General features: G+C 36.6%; 1 protein-coding gene across 1 annotated transcript in view; it reads right to left on the bottom strand.

The window, feature by feature from the left end:
* LOC136829213 (uncharacterized) overlaps positions 1-6,525 on the bottom strand; it is a 143,754-nt gene extending 137,229 nt beyond the window's left edge. The window contains exon 1 of the mRNA XM_067087516.1: positions 6,409-6,525. Coding sequence (XP_066943617.1) covers positions 6,409-6,482 — 74 coding nt within the window. The 5' untranslated portion in view covers positions 6,483-6,525. The remainder of the gene's footprint in view (positions 1-6,408) is intronic.
* Between the last annotated feature and the right edge of the window lie 9,795 nt (positions 6,526-16,320).

The raw sequence follows: 16,320 nt of genomic DNA, 5'->3' as shown, positions 1-16,320 counted from the left end.
GCTATAATTACACTCAATGATTTACTTATCTGAGCTATTATAATCATTGATAAATACCTGTCTCAACTGTGACAACTGTCATTGAGTTCAATGTTCACCCCTTAGTGCTGTTTACCTAGTTTAATCATAATAATTGAGCCATCATAAGCACTGAGAAGTCTCTACTTGAACCAATTACCCCTATTAAGGATTTCCTTATTTCTAACCTAATTACCAGGTTCAACCACAGGAAGCGATCTTGCTCACCAATTCACCCATCACAATTAAAACTGGAAGTATGAGCTACCGCTTAAACGGAGAGAATTGTGTCTGTCATTCTAGTTTTCTGTAAAAGAAAACTATTGAGATGGCTATTTATCTGTCCGTCCGCGCTTTTTCTGTCCGCCCTCAGATCTTAAAAACTACTGAAGCTAGAGGTCTGCAATTTGGTATGTTGATCATCCTCCCTCCAATCATCAACCATACCAAATTGCAGCCCTCTAGCCACGGTAGTTTTTATTTTATTTAAGGTTAAAGTTAGCCATGATCTTGCGTCTGGCACCGCTATAGGTGCCAATAACACATGCCACCACTGGTCCGTGGCTGAGAGTTTCATGAGCCGCGGCTGAGGGTTTCATGGGTCGTGGCTGAGATTTTCATACAGAATTATACTCTGTACAGAAAACTCGATTGCGCCGAAGAAACTTCGGAGCATTTTTAACCTGTTTCTTCTGGTTCGGGATTTGTGTTCAGGCTCCCTTCTCTATCTCTATCGTGCGCTGCCTCCCTTCTCGGGCCTTTTCCTCTTCCCATTCGGTGGAGACTTCCTCACCATGTTAACGGCTAATTGGTATATTCCATATGAACGTCCATACAATAATAATAATAATAATAATAAAGTAGACCCTCTCTGAAATATGTCCTACCAAATAGGATGGCTATATCATTCGATGCAATTTTAAGTTGATTCTTCTCCATTTTCCGTGTAATTCTTTTTTCTTCTCCTTTAATAATGGACGATAACTGACCAACATGATATCTGCTTAGTTATTACACGTTAAGAGGCTCAATGAAGCCGTGGCCAGAAATTCGTATGGACTGGCGATCTTTCGCATGCACGACGGGCAAGCAGGAGCCAAAAAGTGTGCTCCCGCGAGCGTCTTTGCTTTAAGAAGGCCTCTAGTTGGCTTCGGTCCAGACACCACTTGGCCGCATATACCAGCCCACTGCTTCACACTTGTGTAATGTGACGTCATATTTGCTCTACATTCCTCGTTCCTGTGAAGCTTACGTCAGTGTGAAGTGAAAACATTTGTGTATTAACCAGTGACAGTTATATGAAGTAAATTAATGCGTACTTGGTTATGTCACTGGTCTGTAGAACAGTATAAAAATAATCATAAAGTCTACGAATACTGTTCACCATAGTTCAGTATCTTTCGGCACATGTGATAATCGAAATCTAATTATTTACGCGAAGGTAACTATCAATAGTTACCTTAGACACATAATCTTTTATCAAGAAAGTCATTGTTTCAGGTAATTTTGTACCAATGTTTTTCTTGATTATGTCGTGAATACTTGTACCAGTTTCCTTAGTTACACGATGTTGATTTAACCATCACTACTTTCCTTCTGCGATAGTTATGAAACCTGTTATGTTTCTCCCATTGAAAAGTACTGATTGAGTTCACTGTTTGTCTAATATGGGGTGCTTATGTCATTATAAGCAATAGAATTTACCAAGGGATAAGATTCTAGAAAATTACACCAAGATAATTATCGAAAATTTCCTCTTTGTGAATCATTTCTAACGTCGCTGACACAGTTAAATCAATTTAGTAATTATGCGTACCATCTCTGTATATTTGAATTAATATAAAAACCAGAAAATAAAAAAGTTATATAATTTAAATATATTGAGTTTAAGCATCATAAGGGTGCTAATCAACCATCGTCTTGTTTTAGTATAGTCCCTATACTAAAACCAAATGAATTTAATGAATTGCGTGAACAGGCGTGAACATTTTATTTTTATTCCTTTTTCCATATCACTACTATGTTTTAATTCTCATTCTTTCTTCTATTTTTTTTGGCGGTATTTCGTACAGACGTATTCTACATTTCATCTCATTCTTCTACTTCTGATTCGATCTTTGATTCTTCACCGTCATTTCATTAAACGGAACAGCCGTCGAATCTTCATTCCCTTTTTGAATAAACGATTCCATTTCCTTTATTTCCCATCATTCATTTGCTGAGATGTGTCTCATAATTTCCACCATGTTCATTGGAGAATAAAAGGTGAGGAGAGGCAATTTCTTCAATTATCACTCCCACAACTCCATGGATAAATGATCTGAGGAGCTTTGCTCTGACTCAGATCTGAAAACATCTTCAGGGCAAAATGTCTGACTTACAACAGCCGTGCTGCGGATCGCTGGTAGATACTTCTGATTGCTCAAGTCTTGTGCAAGCAAGGCCTCTTACCCAAAGGTGGCCTGTAAGTGCAGTGAGGTGTCCAAGGGAATAACAGTCCTGCTGTAACGCTCTCTGCGCTCGTCTAACTAACCACATTTCTGTGCAATAAGGCTTTTATGTATCTCTCATCGATTTTTGTATTGTGACCCTCTTGTGTTTCTACCAAAACTAACATTATTGCATATTATAGAAATAAAAAGACAAATGACCCAAAAAGGGTATTTATTCTCACCCAAAACAGAAAAATTCGAGTGACAAATTTTTATGTCCATGCAAAGACTATGTCCTTCAGTCTTACATAGGTCTTACTTCTCTTTTGTTTGCATATATATTTGCCCGTTCCTTGCCAAGAATGAGACACTTACTAGCATTTAGTGAAAGACCATAACGTACCTAACAGGCAAACCTAAACAAAAGATAAATAAATAACAGGTAGATGTGATACGTTTCTGAGCTAAAACATTTTAAAGGTGGTTTTTTATAAAATCTAAAAAAATACTCTAAATTAAATAATGGGTAATTTTCCTTTCTAAGTAGTATTGTAATTCCGTCCAGTAGGATTACAGATTTACACTTTCTGTTCCATTTAGGTGACAACAACGTTGCTTCAAAGCCATTTTGGATTTCTCTAAATTTCACCTTTTCCTTTCTTTTCGGGTCTTTGGAGCAACGATCTGTCGGACATTTTCCATAGAATTTCTCATTTAATCCTATGCTATTTTTTTTCTGGCTTTCTTAACCTACACTTGCACTCACTTTTAAAAATATTCTTGCACCTTCTGGTGAATATCTAATGGTTTCAAGCGGTCTCAGTCTCGCCATCTGAATACTTACTTTCACTAACCACATCCATTATTTCTTTCGTACAATAACCCAGCAACAACATTCGTCGTTATTCACCTCACACCGAGGATGCCTTGGCGTCCATACCACGGCGGAACTCATCAGATCCATTGTAAAAGTTTGTTATAACAGTATCAATTAAACGTATTGTCTGCAGGGCGATTTTTCTTCTGCTGTGAACGTAGGAAAAAAAAACGAGAGAGAGAGAGAGAGAGAGAGAGAGAGAGAGAGAGAGAGAGAACGTTGAATAAATTGGACTCCTCTGATTATACTTATTAGAAATAAATACTTCTTAATTATTATTATTATTATTATTATTATTATTATTATTATTATTATTATTACCTAACTGATTCACTTTCTGCTTTCTTTTTTTATTTCCCTCTTATTCCAACATTTTAGGTTTTCTGGATTCGTGTCATTACTTTTTTTCGCATTAATGTCGCTTTTTCTTCTTCCTTACTCTCTTATCATCTCTACTGTTCGTAGTCAGTTCAGTTTTTCTTTCAATTTTTTTCATCTTCCTAACCCTTCCTTGTTATGCCTATTTAGGTTCAATGTTATTCTTCTTCGTTTTCTCTTCATCTGTTTACTGTCACATTCGCACATCATTTCTTTCTTATTTTTCGTATCTTTTAAAAAAATGGCAATATCACGTCCTTTTTCTATTGTTTCTTTCTATTGCTAATTCCGTTCTTTATTCTTTCAGATCTTCGTTGTTTTTGTAATACGCCTCCTCGCTTATTCATCGTTCTTTTCCATTTCCTTTTTTTCTTTTTACATCACTTTTTTCTTCTTTCTTTTCCTCTGATTACGTTTTTTTTTTTTTCATTTACTCTTCTGTCACCAAATACTAGGTTTGCTTTTTTCCTTTTTACTAAGTCCCATACTTCGAATATATACTGTTTCCTCCCTCGCCAATGAATGTTCCCCGTGGCTGAGAGGCAATGGGTCATAGTGAGGCAGGAGAGCGAGAAGAGTAAGCGTGTTAGCGCGTACTCCTAAACAGCACATAACTTATTTGCTTCTCCTTATTTTTACCTCATTTTCCTTTATCCTCTTCTCGCTGCTCCGCAATTGTAAAAAATGCAACGTACGTTCGTAATCTTTTCGAATCTCTCCCTTAATCTGCTAAGCCTCCCAGACAACAGTTTCCTCTGGGCAAACAAAGCAATTATTGTTAAGGGATCACTCTATGTGTAATGGGCAACGGATTATGTAAGAATTCAGGTAATAATGGCTCTTTCGCACTAAGTTAATGGGAGTTTTCTATGTTTCTTCGGCTCTTAGTACTTGTAGATTTCGACTCGTGTTTAAACGTGAGCGTGTGAGATCACTGAAATAGTTGGCAAGGCACAAACCATACAGACATATATATAGATATATATATAAATATATATATATATATATATATATATATATATATATATATATATTGATATATATTCATATAAATATATATAGGCATATATTTATAAAAATATATATAGATATATACCTACATATATATATATATATATATATATATATATATATATATATATATATATATATATATATATATATATATATATATATATATATATATATACATATATATATATATATATATATATTTACGTATAGGTATACATTATAAACATTGTTCGTTGATAGGAATAACAAATATGGGTGCTTGCAAACTTAATTCCATTTTACCACGTGTATGTAGGTATGTCTGCATTTATGATTTCTGTCTGTTCAAATGAATGTACTGCATATGCATTCATAAATAACCCTTCTTCGTTGACATAAACATAAATATGCATGCTGAGAAACTAAACTCGATTTTCTAGTAAGTATGTGCGGATGTGCGTATACAAACCTTTCAGAACATCAAACAATATAAATACGCACTGAAGGTTCATGTGGGACATATTAAAGGTTATTACTTACACTGCAGTACTCTTGCGTCTATATATATATATATATTATATATATATATATATATATATATATATATATATATATATATATATATTTATATATATATATATATATATATTATGATGTTTTACTGATATATATATACATATAGTTAATGTTGTTTTACTGAAGAGTTGCTTCAGGAAATATATTTAAAACGAAGTACAATAAGAAATTGTGATATCTTCTTTCAAAGGTAAACGATGTTTCAAGCTTACTTTTTGAATTATATGTAGGCAAAGCTTATGTTTATAGATTGAACACACACACATACACACACACACACACACACACACACAAATATATATATATATATATATATATATATATATATATATATATATATATATATATATATATATATATATATATATATATATATATATATATATATATATACTGTATATATATATATATATATTTGTGTGTGTTTGCATGTGCATGTGTGTTCAATCATGAACATACGCTTTGCCTATATATAATTCAAAACAACATTCAAGCATCGTTTGTCTTTGAAAGAAAACGTCACAAGTTCAAATATTTTTATTAGAATTCGTTTTCAACATCTTTCGTTAACTATTCTGTAAAACTACATTGAATACCCGGAAATTATATCCTATTCTAATTTATCAAAACTGGCAAACCTAAATATAAGATGTATATTCCTGCATTCTTCCAAAGGTATCTTTCAAAACCCGCGCTAGTGTCACTGAGTTCGCTTACATTTGAGCAGCACTGGCTTAGGTTTCGAGATTTGCTGTAGTACCACAACATACAAATAGGATACATTCAACGTTATTGCTGACTGTCACTTGAGATCGTGCTGATTATCCATTACAGGGATTTATTAACGACCTAAGGACGCAGTCACATATCCAATGGAATAACTATCATCCCACGGCTCGTTACCACGTACGATGAAACCGCTTTATTCATCTAAGAACCACAGCTGAGTGTGCAGCGCTCGTAACATCGGAGCCGCTGCTGAAAGGACAGCACTCAATCGAACATCAACATGCGTCGCGCTCGTTTCCGCCTGACGTGGAAAAATGAAGAGCCACGCCCGCGAATGTCCACGAGAAGAGATCACTCGGGTCCATTCCGGTTCGAGGAGAGAGTAACAGAAGCTTCGACACCCACCTGAGAAGCTCGAACTTGGCGAGTCTCGAAGCGTATTTTGAAGCGGCGTCAAGCGACTCCTGAGACACAACCATGATCAGCTGGGGACTGGCGTCCGATCTCAGCCGACTGGCTGGATTCGCGAGACTGCGCCGAACACGCCTGTCCCCCTCCCCAAAACCCCTCCCATCAACCCCAGCCATTCTCCGTCATCCCCTAGTCCCTTTACCACACGGCTGCCTCTACCCCGATTATGAACCCATTTTTCCTCTTTGTTTAGCCCCCCTTTTTTTTTCCCTTATATTTTCCTCGCATCTGTATACTTCGTCTGAATCTTTACCCCTCTTCTTCCTTCTCTCTCGCATCTTCCGCCCTGGTCATGAATCTTATCGTCTTGCAATCTGTCTTCAGCTAATCAGTCTCTAACATCAGCTGAAGGTGTACGGGAAAAAGGCTTGTCGGTACAAATACGATTACGATAAAGGTTATTGCTGTGATTCGCATTTTTCATTGCAAGCCTCAGATAAAATTAGTAATGTGAATAGCGAGCTTTGTGAAGACCCCAACTAAAGATAGTTCCTAGATTTCAGTCTTATCTTTGAGGAGTATCCTTTTTTTAGTTTTCTGTAAAAGAAAACTGTTGAGATGGCTTTGTCCGTCCGTACTTTTTCTGTCCGCCCTCAGATCTTAAAAACCACTGGGGCTAGAGGGCTGCAAATTGGTATGTCGATCATCCACTCTCCAATCATCAAGCATACCAAATTGCAGCCCTCGAGCCTCAGTAGTTCTTATTTTATTTAAGGTTAAAGTTGGCCATGATCATACGTCTGGAAGCGCTATAGGTACCAACAACACATGCCACCACTGGGCCGTGGCTGAAAGTTTCATGGGCCGCCGCTAAAAGTTTCATGGCCCATGGCTGAAAGTTTGATACAGCATAGTACGCTGTACAGAAAACATGATTGCACCAAAGAAACTTTAGTGCATTTTTTACTTATTTTAACTGCCTTGTTTATTGTTATTACGAGCTTGATGGTGCGCGCTATGCTGCGCTGGAACCTGGCGTTTCCCGTCATGTCTCCCCTACCCTCTCGATCCCCTACCTGCCCCGCCCCCACCTGGGGCGGACAAACAGGTTTGCAGGAGGCGGGTGGATGCGTCATATCTCCCCTGCCCTCCCGATCCCATAGCTACCCCGTCCAAACCTGGGGCAGACAAGCAAAACAACTCTGATTTTATTATTATAGATTGTTATTATTGAACAAGCAAGCTTTTCTATTCCTATGAATAAGTGACTGTAACAAAGAATTACGATAATAATTCATTAAATGGAGATTTCCCACCAATTTTTCCAAATGTTGTAATGGAGGTCACAAGTTTTTCATTGGGTTATTTATCGTAATAACAACAGAGGTATATTCATTACCTGGTCTATGCAATGAAAGTCATTTTTTTTTGTTACACCATTATAAGGAATCAAAATCTATATTTTTTTCGATATAAAAAAAATCAAGTTCATAATTTTCCAGTGGCCAAATAATCACGTAAAGTAAATAAGCCAGGCTATATAAGCAAATCATAAAACCGTTCCTTACCTCCTCCTTTCAGTTAGTAAAAAAATTTGTCAAGTTCACAATGTAGGATCTAAGAAAAATCTAGAAAAGAGAAAAGGCCTTTTGTGTTATATGTTATATGATTTGTTTGCCTGGATGAAAATTTATTGATCACATATCCTTGACGTGCTACGGGACTCATTTTATGGGACAATAAATTTCTTGAGGATTGAATGTAAGAAGGTAATGAAAGTAATGCCCACTTAATATGTGAATAAGATTCAAATGAAAGTACCTAACGGCTTGCGGAAGATGGCGTCACACTGTAAAGTGGTTTTTGAACAAACGTTCTTTCAATAAAAGAAAAAATTAGAATTGACCGCAATTCTTTATCCTTCAGGAGGAAATGAAACCTGGAGTACAGTGTTATGTACAGCTTTAAAAACCACTAAACCACTGTATAAAACGAGAAAGAATTTGGACCGAAGTTTGAACTTCCGAAATAAACAAACCTGATACTTACATTTCGAAAATAAGATGGCGGGAAAATTAGGAAAATTCAGGAAGCAATAATCCACAAAAACGAAACGGAAAATTACGAGAGAACTGCTGACGTCCAATACTCCACTTCATGGAAAAGCACCAGCTGTGAGAATATAGTTCAGGAACAAACAACTTGTCCTCATTCCTCATCTCTTGTGCTGTATATCAGCTAAAGGACCGCCGGGGAGACCGGCGTGCGAAGACAGGTCCGGTAAACAGAGTCCATCCGCTGAACGCACTCGCACTGGAGCCTGTCCTCCATTCTCGAAAGAAGGACGAGAACAAGAAAATAGTGGGATCTTTTGTCCTCATGCTTTCCTCACTCCTCTCTCTCTCTCTCTCTCTCTCTCTCTCTCTCTCTCTCTCTCTCGTATTTCTTGTTTTTCGTGGCCGCTGTCTACTACTGTTCGCAAACTTTGCTTGTTATCATAAACACGACTCTCTCTCTCTCTCTCTCTCTCTCTCTCTCTCTCTCTCTCCTATTATTATTTTGCAAAAAATCTATTTATCAACAACTGCTTTCGTATGGCCAACTCTCTCTCTCTCTCTCTCTCTCTCTCTCTCTCTTTCTCTCTCTCTCTCTCTCTCTCTCTCTCATCAATCGTCTTTACCCGTGGATATTTTTCTGTGACACGTTTACTTCTCTACCTTTATGTTGTCAGTTACCGCACACATGATTCTCTCTCTCTCTCTCTCTCTCTCTCTCTCTCTCTCTCTCTCTCTCTCTCTCTCTCTCTCTCTCTCTCTGATTTATACTACTTTAAGCAATAAACAAAATTAAAGCCAAAAACATGTATCCATTCAAAACAAATAACCCCAATATCGCATCAAAGATTCGCTCTCCAGTCCAAAGGAAGAGAAAAAAAATACCTCACCAGAAAGATACAGGACTTCTGATACAACTTCCTAACAAAAGAAAAACAAGATATCGATAAAAGATTATCTGTTTAGAGTGGCTGACAATAGTCTTATTACGTGCTCAGTTTACGTAAAGGATTCGTCCATTTCATACAATCCGTACCGAAGTACGTAGGAATTGTTTGGAAGTCCATAGATTTATTACAATGTGAATGCAGGTAAGAAGCTTGTACGAGTTCATTCATTCGTTACAACACTACAGTATTCGGGATACTCTTCCCAGTGAGATGAATCCTAAGAGAACGACATGACGAAGTTAAACGCCTCACCTCATAGTTCTCATCTAAGATGGTCCCGGTCTCCTGACTCTTCTTATACCCAGAGAGGCCCAGTTGACGTTCCGTTCTTCCTAAGCATCTACGAAGGGCAAATCTAAGCCACCTCCATCTCTCCTTTATTATCATCTCATCTGTCGTGCCCTGTATGGGATTCCTTTGTTCTGCTTAATGTTTTATTATTGAATCGAGAAAATCTTTTAGACATACAATAATTAGCTGCACTGTAATACCATGATTCACGTCCGCAAAGCAATGAAAAATGTACACGGCTAACACACAATCCTACTTTCGTATGCAATTTCAATCTGTTTGGTTTCCAAATCTCATTCAGCTTGCCCACTGTTAGACGTGGTATCATTATTCACAAAGGTATTTATTGCTAGTGCATTCGTAGGTTGCTTTCACATGGCGAAAGCCGACAAATCTAGCGCACTAGTAATTTTAAATAAGGCTGACTTTGTAGGAAACCTAATCTTTTGAGAGAAGAAATTACATACAGTAATTTCAGTGAAATGGTAAAGAATTACTACAGGGAAGTGAAAACTACCGTGTTTGTAAGGAGTAATAAAAAACAAAAAAGCAAAAATTTCTCGGTAGGCCAATTAGCAGTTATGTCTGTTCTCTTTCATAGTACTAAGCAAAATACCTAACCGATATTCTAAAACCATGGGTTTTGATGAATAAATTAAACACAGTACATACTAATAGTGATTTTAGGCGTGCCAGTTTTAATGCATTATCATGTACAAAAGTACATACTGATGAACTTTCATCTTATACCTTAGAAAGCAGATATGAAATGATACTAGCAATTCTGTTCGCTATTGTATATACATGTATGCATATATATGTATATACAGTATATATATATATATATATATATATATATATATATAGATAGATAGATAGATAGATAGATAGATAGAAACAGCGCAGCAACGAAGACAGACAAAGTGAAAAGGAACAAAAATGGGTAAAAGGCAATAAGCAAACTGGCAGCCCGATAGTCTTCTCCAAAAGCTTTCGTACAAGAGAGAGAGAGAGAGAGAGAGAGAGAGAGAGAGAGAGAGAGAGAGAGAGAGAGAGAGAGCTTTGTTATTTTCGAAAACCGACAGCAGGCAGGAAGATAGCTAGGCGTTGACGGAGGCGGCGACAGAAAAAAGGGAGAGAGAGAGAGAGAGAGAGAGAGAGAGAGAGAGAGAGAGAGAGAGAGAGAGAGAGAGAGAGAGAGAGAAGGATCAAGGCAGCTCTCGTTCAAGCACTGTAGAAAAATAAAACCAGGTTAGGTGCTCCCCCGAAAGCAAATGCAAGCGAAATTGTTAGCTCAAAAACAAAGGAAAAATCGCACATAAATCCCTTCAGAATCTAAATGAAGAGAAACCATTTCTCCACAAAAACAATAGGTAATTACACCTTCAAAATCAACATAAATCAAATCCTTAGTAAGAAAATTCAAATGGATAAAAATAACTGAAAACATTTAAAATGAAAAATTTGTCATTCAAAAAAGGCAAGAGGAATCGTTTTATCCACTTTAAGCAAGACAAAGGAGATGACTACCATTCTTTTTATTTCCGGATTGTTCACAAATCTCTTGCGATTCTTAATGAATGAAAGAAACGATCTCAACGATCCGGGAAAAATAAAATAGATCCGAATTTTACTCCACCCCAAAAGGACAATTTTTGCGGCTTCCGTCATCCCCTTTCAACTCGGTATTAATGCCAAGGAAAAGTACCATATCGATTAAAAATAATAGTAATAAATATCAATGATTTCATTTTTTGGACGCAATTCTATTGGTTGAGTTTGCTAGAAGGTGAAGTATTTTTCACTTCCATTTCTCCTACTTCTCTAAATCAAAAGTTGCGCAAATACCACATGCCTTCAGACAAGCATTTTACTAATTACGAAATTCCCGCTGATGGGAAATTATTATTATTATTATTATTATTATTATTATTATTATTATTATTATTATTATTATTATTATTACTATTAACCTTGACAATGAAATGTAAGTAGCCCATCATAACTACCAATTTTTTTTTTATAATCAGTAACAACAGGAACCCTTAGCAGTAACCCTTCTGATAAGCTTCAGCCGTTTCCTTTGTTCATCTGTAAAAAAAGAAAATTAATATCTCAGAACAAAGACAGAGAGCGTCCACTCCTTAGGCCTACCGGTTCGGCATGTAGTCCATTGAACAAATAGCCTCATCAGTAGGTTTCCAAGGCAACCAGTAATGGCAATACCACAGGCTGTCTGAGGTTAAGCCAAGAAATCGTTCCTGTCTTTTCTTTGATCGCTTTGTTCAGTCATTACAATCCTGTCTACGAGGTAACTATCTGGCACAAACGTCAATATACAATTGCGAAAGCCACGTCCTTCAATATTCTGTATCAGTATTCACTGTCACTGACACAACTTTGTGCCCGTGGATGAATTTTAAAGATTAAAGTGTAGCGACGGGCGTATGATGCCGAAGTATCCATACACCGTTGATATCAGGGATGGGAGAGAATTTCTAAATTTACTCTTTACTTAAATATTGCGAGAACCGGTTGATCACACGCCTCAGTAGTGTAGAATAAAATAGTTTTTGGAACTCTGATTCTATGCAAATATACGTAAATTTTATATCAGCCATATTTCAGTAGCTCTGATATAAAATTTACGTGTATTTGCATAGAATCAGAGTTCCAAAAACTATTTTATTCAAGACCAACAACTGACGCTGCTAACAGAGCAGTTTTGCGTTGTTCCATTGCATATAGTCAAAAATATTTTTTCTTCATATGAATATAAGTAATTTTCAGTAAAAAAAAAATCAACATTATATAAATTGTTCTGTCACGAGATTGTGATACCATCTTAGCTAAACTCATCTATCGTGTACGAGTACAAAGCGTTAACAGAACCAATAATAATTATAGTAGTAGAATTTATTGTATATAAAAATGAATCAGCAGCAACGCATACTAACAGGGCTACCTGCTCTAACATCTCTGCCCTTATAAACCAGAAATTCGTCTTCCACTCCTGCAAATCAAATGTCAGTAAATCCGGCCTCTTGCCTCGTCAACGGCACAAAAGATCTTGTTAAAATTTGCCCTACAGCGAGATGCGAAATATAATACCAGAAACGGCCCAGAGAGGACGTGCTTTTTCCAAAGACAAAGCTATTCATATTCACACGGATCTCTTTACTTGCCTGGAGTAGTACCAGATCTTATGCGCTGAAAGATTTTCTCATCACAATTTTCAGTTGAATTTTACCAGCATGATGGTGACTTTGTTACGTTACAAATTAGGCCATTTTTGGCGAAAATTGGATATCGATGACGAAGAATAAAGACCGTATATGTACGCACAAACAAACAAACGGGAAATCGCGGGTCAATACAAACTCCCCGATCAACCTTGTTGGCAGAGTTGATAAAATAGGCGGAGCCGATGCGTTTTAAACACTCTGGTCCCAACCCCATTTCCTTCCATCTATTACCTGCAGATGGAGTAAATCATGAGTACTGGTCTGTTTCTTTTTGTTGTTTTGGCAGAACGAAAACGCCCAGGCTTTATAGTGCTGCAAGTGGAAAGAATTACATTTTCGATCTGTTTATCTATACCCGTTCTAACACCAGAAAGGAGTCAGTGCGTTCTCTCCGTCTCTTGTCCATTATCAAAAAGGGGACTTCTCTCTCTCTCTCTCTCTCTCTCTCTCTCTCTCTCTCTCTCTCTCTCTCTCCCTCCCTGTCTATCTGACTCTTCTCTAACGTAAGAAAATACTATCTCTATCTATATATATATATATATATATATATATATATATATATATATATATATATATATATATATATATATATATATTTATATATATATACATAATGAATTAAGAATGTTTTCTTGTCTCATATCTAATATTAAAATGCCTCTCTCTCTCTCTCTCTCTCTCTCTCTCTCCCCAGCACAAAAATAAAACACTTTTACCGTTGAGCTGATACACAGACCCGTAAAGAAATCATGTTCTTTCGACGCATTTGATCTCAAGCAAAAAAATAAATCAATCCACCAATTTATTAAAATATAATGAAACATTAAACAATTCTCTTTTGACCACAAAGTCCCACCACATCTTCCCTTCCCCCACAAAAAACGTCAGTCACTAGAGCATTGTCGTTAGTTGGCTTCGAAAGTCAGAAGGAACAGTCAGCTGACGAAAAAGCTCCTGGTGGCGTTCATTATACTCAGGTAAAGGAGTGTTATTGTAAACGGATGAGGGGTATACATCTGGGTTCTGGCGTTTCCATGGAAACCTCTCACTTCGAATGCCTGCTCCCCTGCTCTCTCTCTCTCTCTCTCTCTCTCTCTCTCTCTCTCTCTCTCAACTGCCCAGTGTCAAGAGAGGGTCTCCCTATGTAATGATATGCCTAAACGAAGGCGAGATAAGATATAACGAAGCCACTGAATAGGCATCATATCACATTGCGGAGATAAACATTTAATTATTTGCTTCCTTAACGGGTTAGAATTTTTTTGGTGGATTTAACGTAGGATTACCCGGTCCAGTGTATATATTTTTCCCGCTGCTGCCATGCCGTGGAATTCTCTCTTTTATTCTGCTTTTCCTTACGTTTACAACTTTCCCTTGTTCAAGCGGCAAAGCTATGGCTTCCTTTGTGGTTATGCCAACCATTAATCCCTATCTTGGGCTTGGGATTGAAACGGACAATTGACCGTCCGTTTCATTAGTCTTCACATGTAAAAAAAAATGAATAAGTAAAAGTACTAACTCAAAGAGTTTATTGGATAACAAAATACTTCGCTTCATTCTCTTCACTCCGGCGGTCTCTTGAGGATTCCCTGTAGAAGAAGAAGAATGATGGATTTTCTAAAGCCTGACTGGTTTTCCTCCCCTTAGCTGACTGTGTCTCACTGCACTTGGTTATTCTTTTTCTCTTTGGCTGTGTAAGTTCCTCGTTGGACTGATCGGTGCCGTTCTCGGCTGGCACTCTGCAGGGCCCGAGTTCGAATCTCCAGCCGGCCAATGAAGAAATAGAGGAATTTATTTCTGGTGATAGAGATTCATTTCTCGCTATAATGTGGTTCGGATTCCACAATAAGCTGTAGGTCCCGTTGCTAGGTAACCAATTGGTTCTTAGCCCCGTAAAATAAGTCTAATCCTTCGGGCCAGCCCTAGGAGAGCTGTTAATCAGCTCAGTGGTCTGGTTAAACTGAGGTATACTTACTTGCTTATGGGCATTTTGTTCTGTGGAAGTTTGTTTAACAGGTCAATGGCCTCTCTAGCTTACTCTGTTAGGATGAGCGGGCATTAAGTATCATAATACAGGTAATGATATAAACAGAATGAAAACTTGTCTAAATATGTTTAGAAGTTAACAATGATGATAATAGCCTAAATCATCTTGTTTTGAAGAATGACCCATATCTACTACCCTCGGTTTTAACCTTTTTCCTCTTTCATTTTATTCTTTCGCTGTCACAGATAATCTGAAAGTGCATATTATTTTAATATTATCATTCTTGTCCTCCACAGCAGTCTCGATCCGGCTGTCATGCGCTGATATAACAAAAAGTGACATTTGGCTTATTTTTTTTTGTAAAAGGTGACGTTTGAGAATGACCTACTCAAACGAAAACTTGCTGTTAAACTGAATCGTTAAAACTATGGCCATCAATAACCTTTTAAACAAAGAGCAGTTAATATGTTTCATTTTCATCATTTAACGAAGCATCAAACGATTTCCTTAAATCATAGCCTGCAGCATAAACTCAGATAACGGCTGAAAGGTTCGACGTTTAACATCAGTGTTGATTCTCTTATCCAATTACTGTCGTCGTAAGCATAAGTATAATTGGCCAAGGTCGTGAAGAAAAGAATAAAAAGGGAAGAAATGTTTCATTTCTGAAATCTAAGAACCTTGAGAAGCAGAGTGTGTAGGTTATAGAGGGATAATGTAACCCAAGAAGAATATGCAACAAAAAACCAATAGAGGACTAAGAGAATAAATAAATAAATATAACGATAATGGTTTCATCACAACTGGGATTACATAAGCGGACGCAACTCTCTAAGATTATGAAAGAGGTAAGGAAATAAATACTCTATGATGGAATTATTTCAACTATGAATAAATTAGAGAAAATATTCATACAAAGACGCATGAGATAAAAAAAAAACTCGCACACTAAAGCAAAACACGAAAAGCAAAAAGATAAAAAAGAAGTTCTTATAAGAAGTTCCAAAGTGTATTTCACCCTGGAAACCAGGAAAGGACCCAAAATTCGATTTCTGGTCCTTTCGAAAATCTCATCATGCTTCCCAGACGTCTGGGGCGCGAGGACCAGTTAGTTTCTTTAGCTGTCGCCGAAATTTAAAATAAAAATGGAAATTGAAATAGCCATGAGAAATGCTACTTAACCATTCTTTTAGTTTGACAGGCTTTTCATTTAGTGACAGGTAGAATTGCTTATTATATATATATATATATATATATATATATATATATATATATATATATATATATATATATATATATATATATATTATATATATATATATGTGTATATATATATATATATATATATATATATATATATATATATATATATATATATA

This window comes from Macrobrachium rosenbergii, chromosome 44, assembly GCF_040412425.1.
Source record: "Macrobrachium rosenbergii isolate ZJJX-2024 chromosome 44, ASM4041242v1, whole genome shotgun sequence".
Classification (NCBI taxonomy): domain Eukaryota; kingdom Metazoa; phylum Arthropoda; class Malacostraca; order Decapoda; family Palaemonidae; genus Macrobrachium; species Macrobrachium rosenbergii.
The sequence above is the reverse complement of the archived record's forward strand: the minus strand, read 5'-3'. Positions and strand labels throughout refer to the sequence as shown.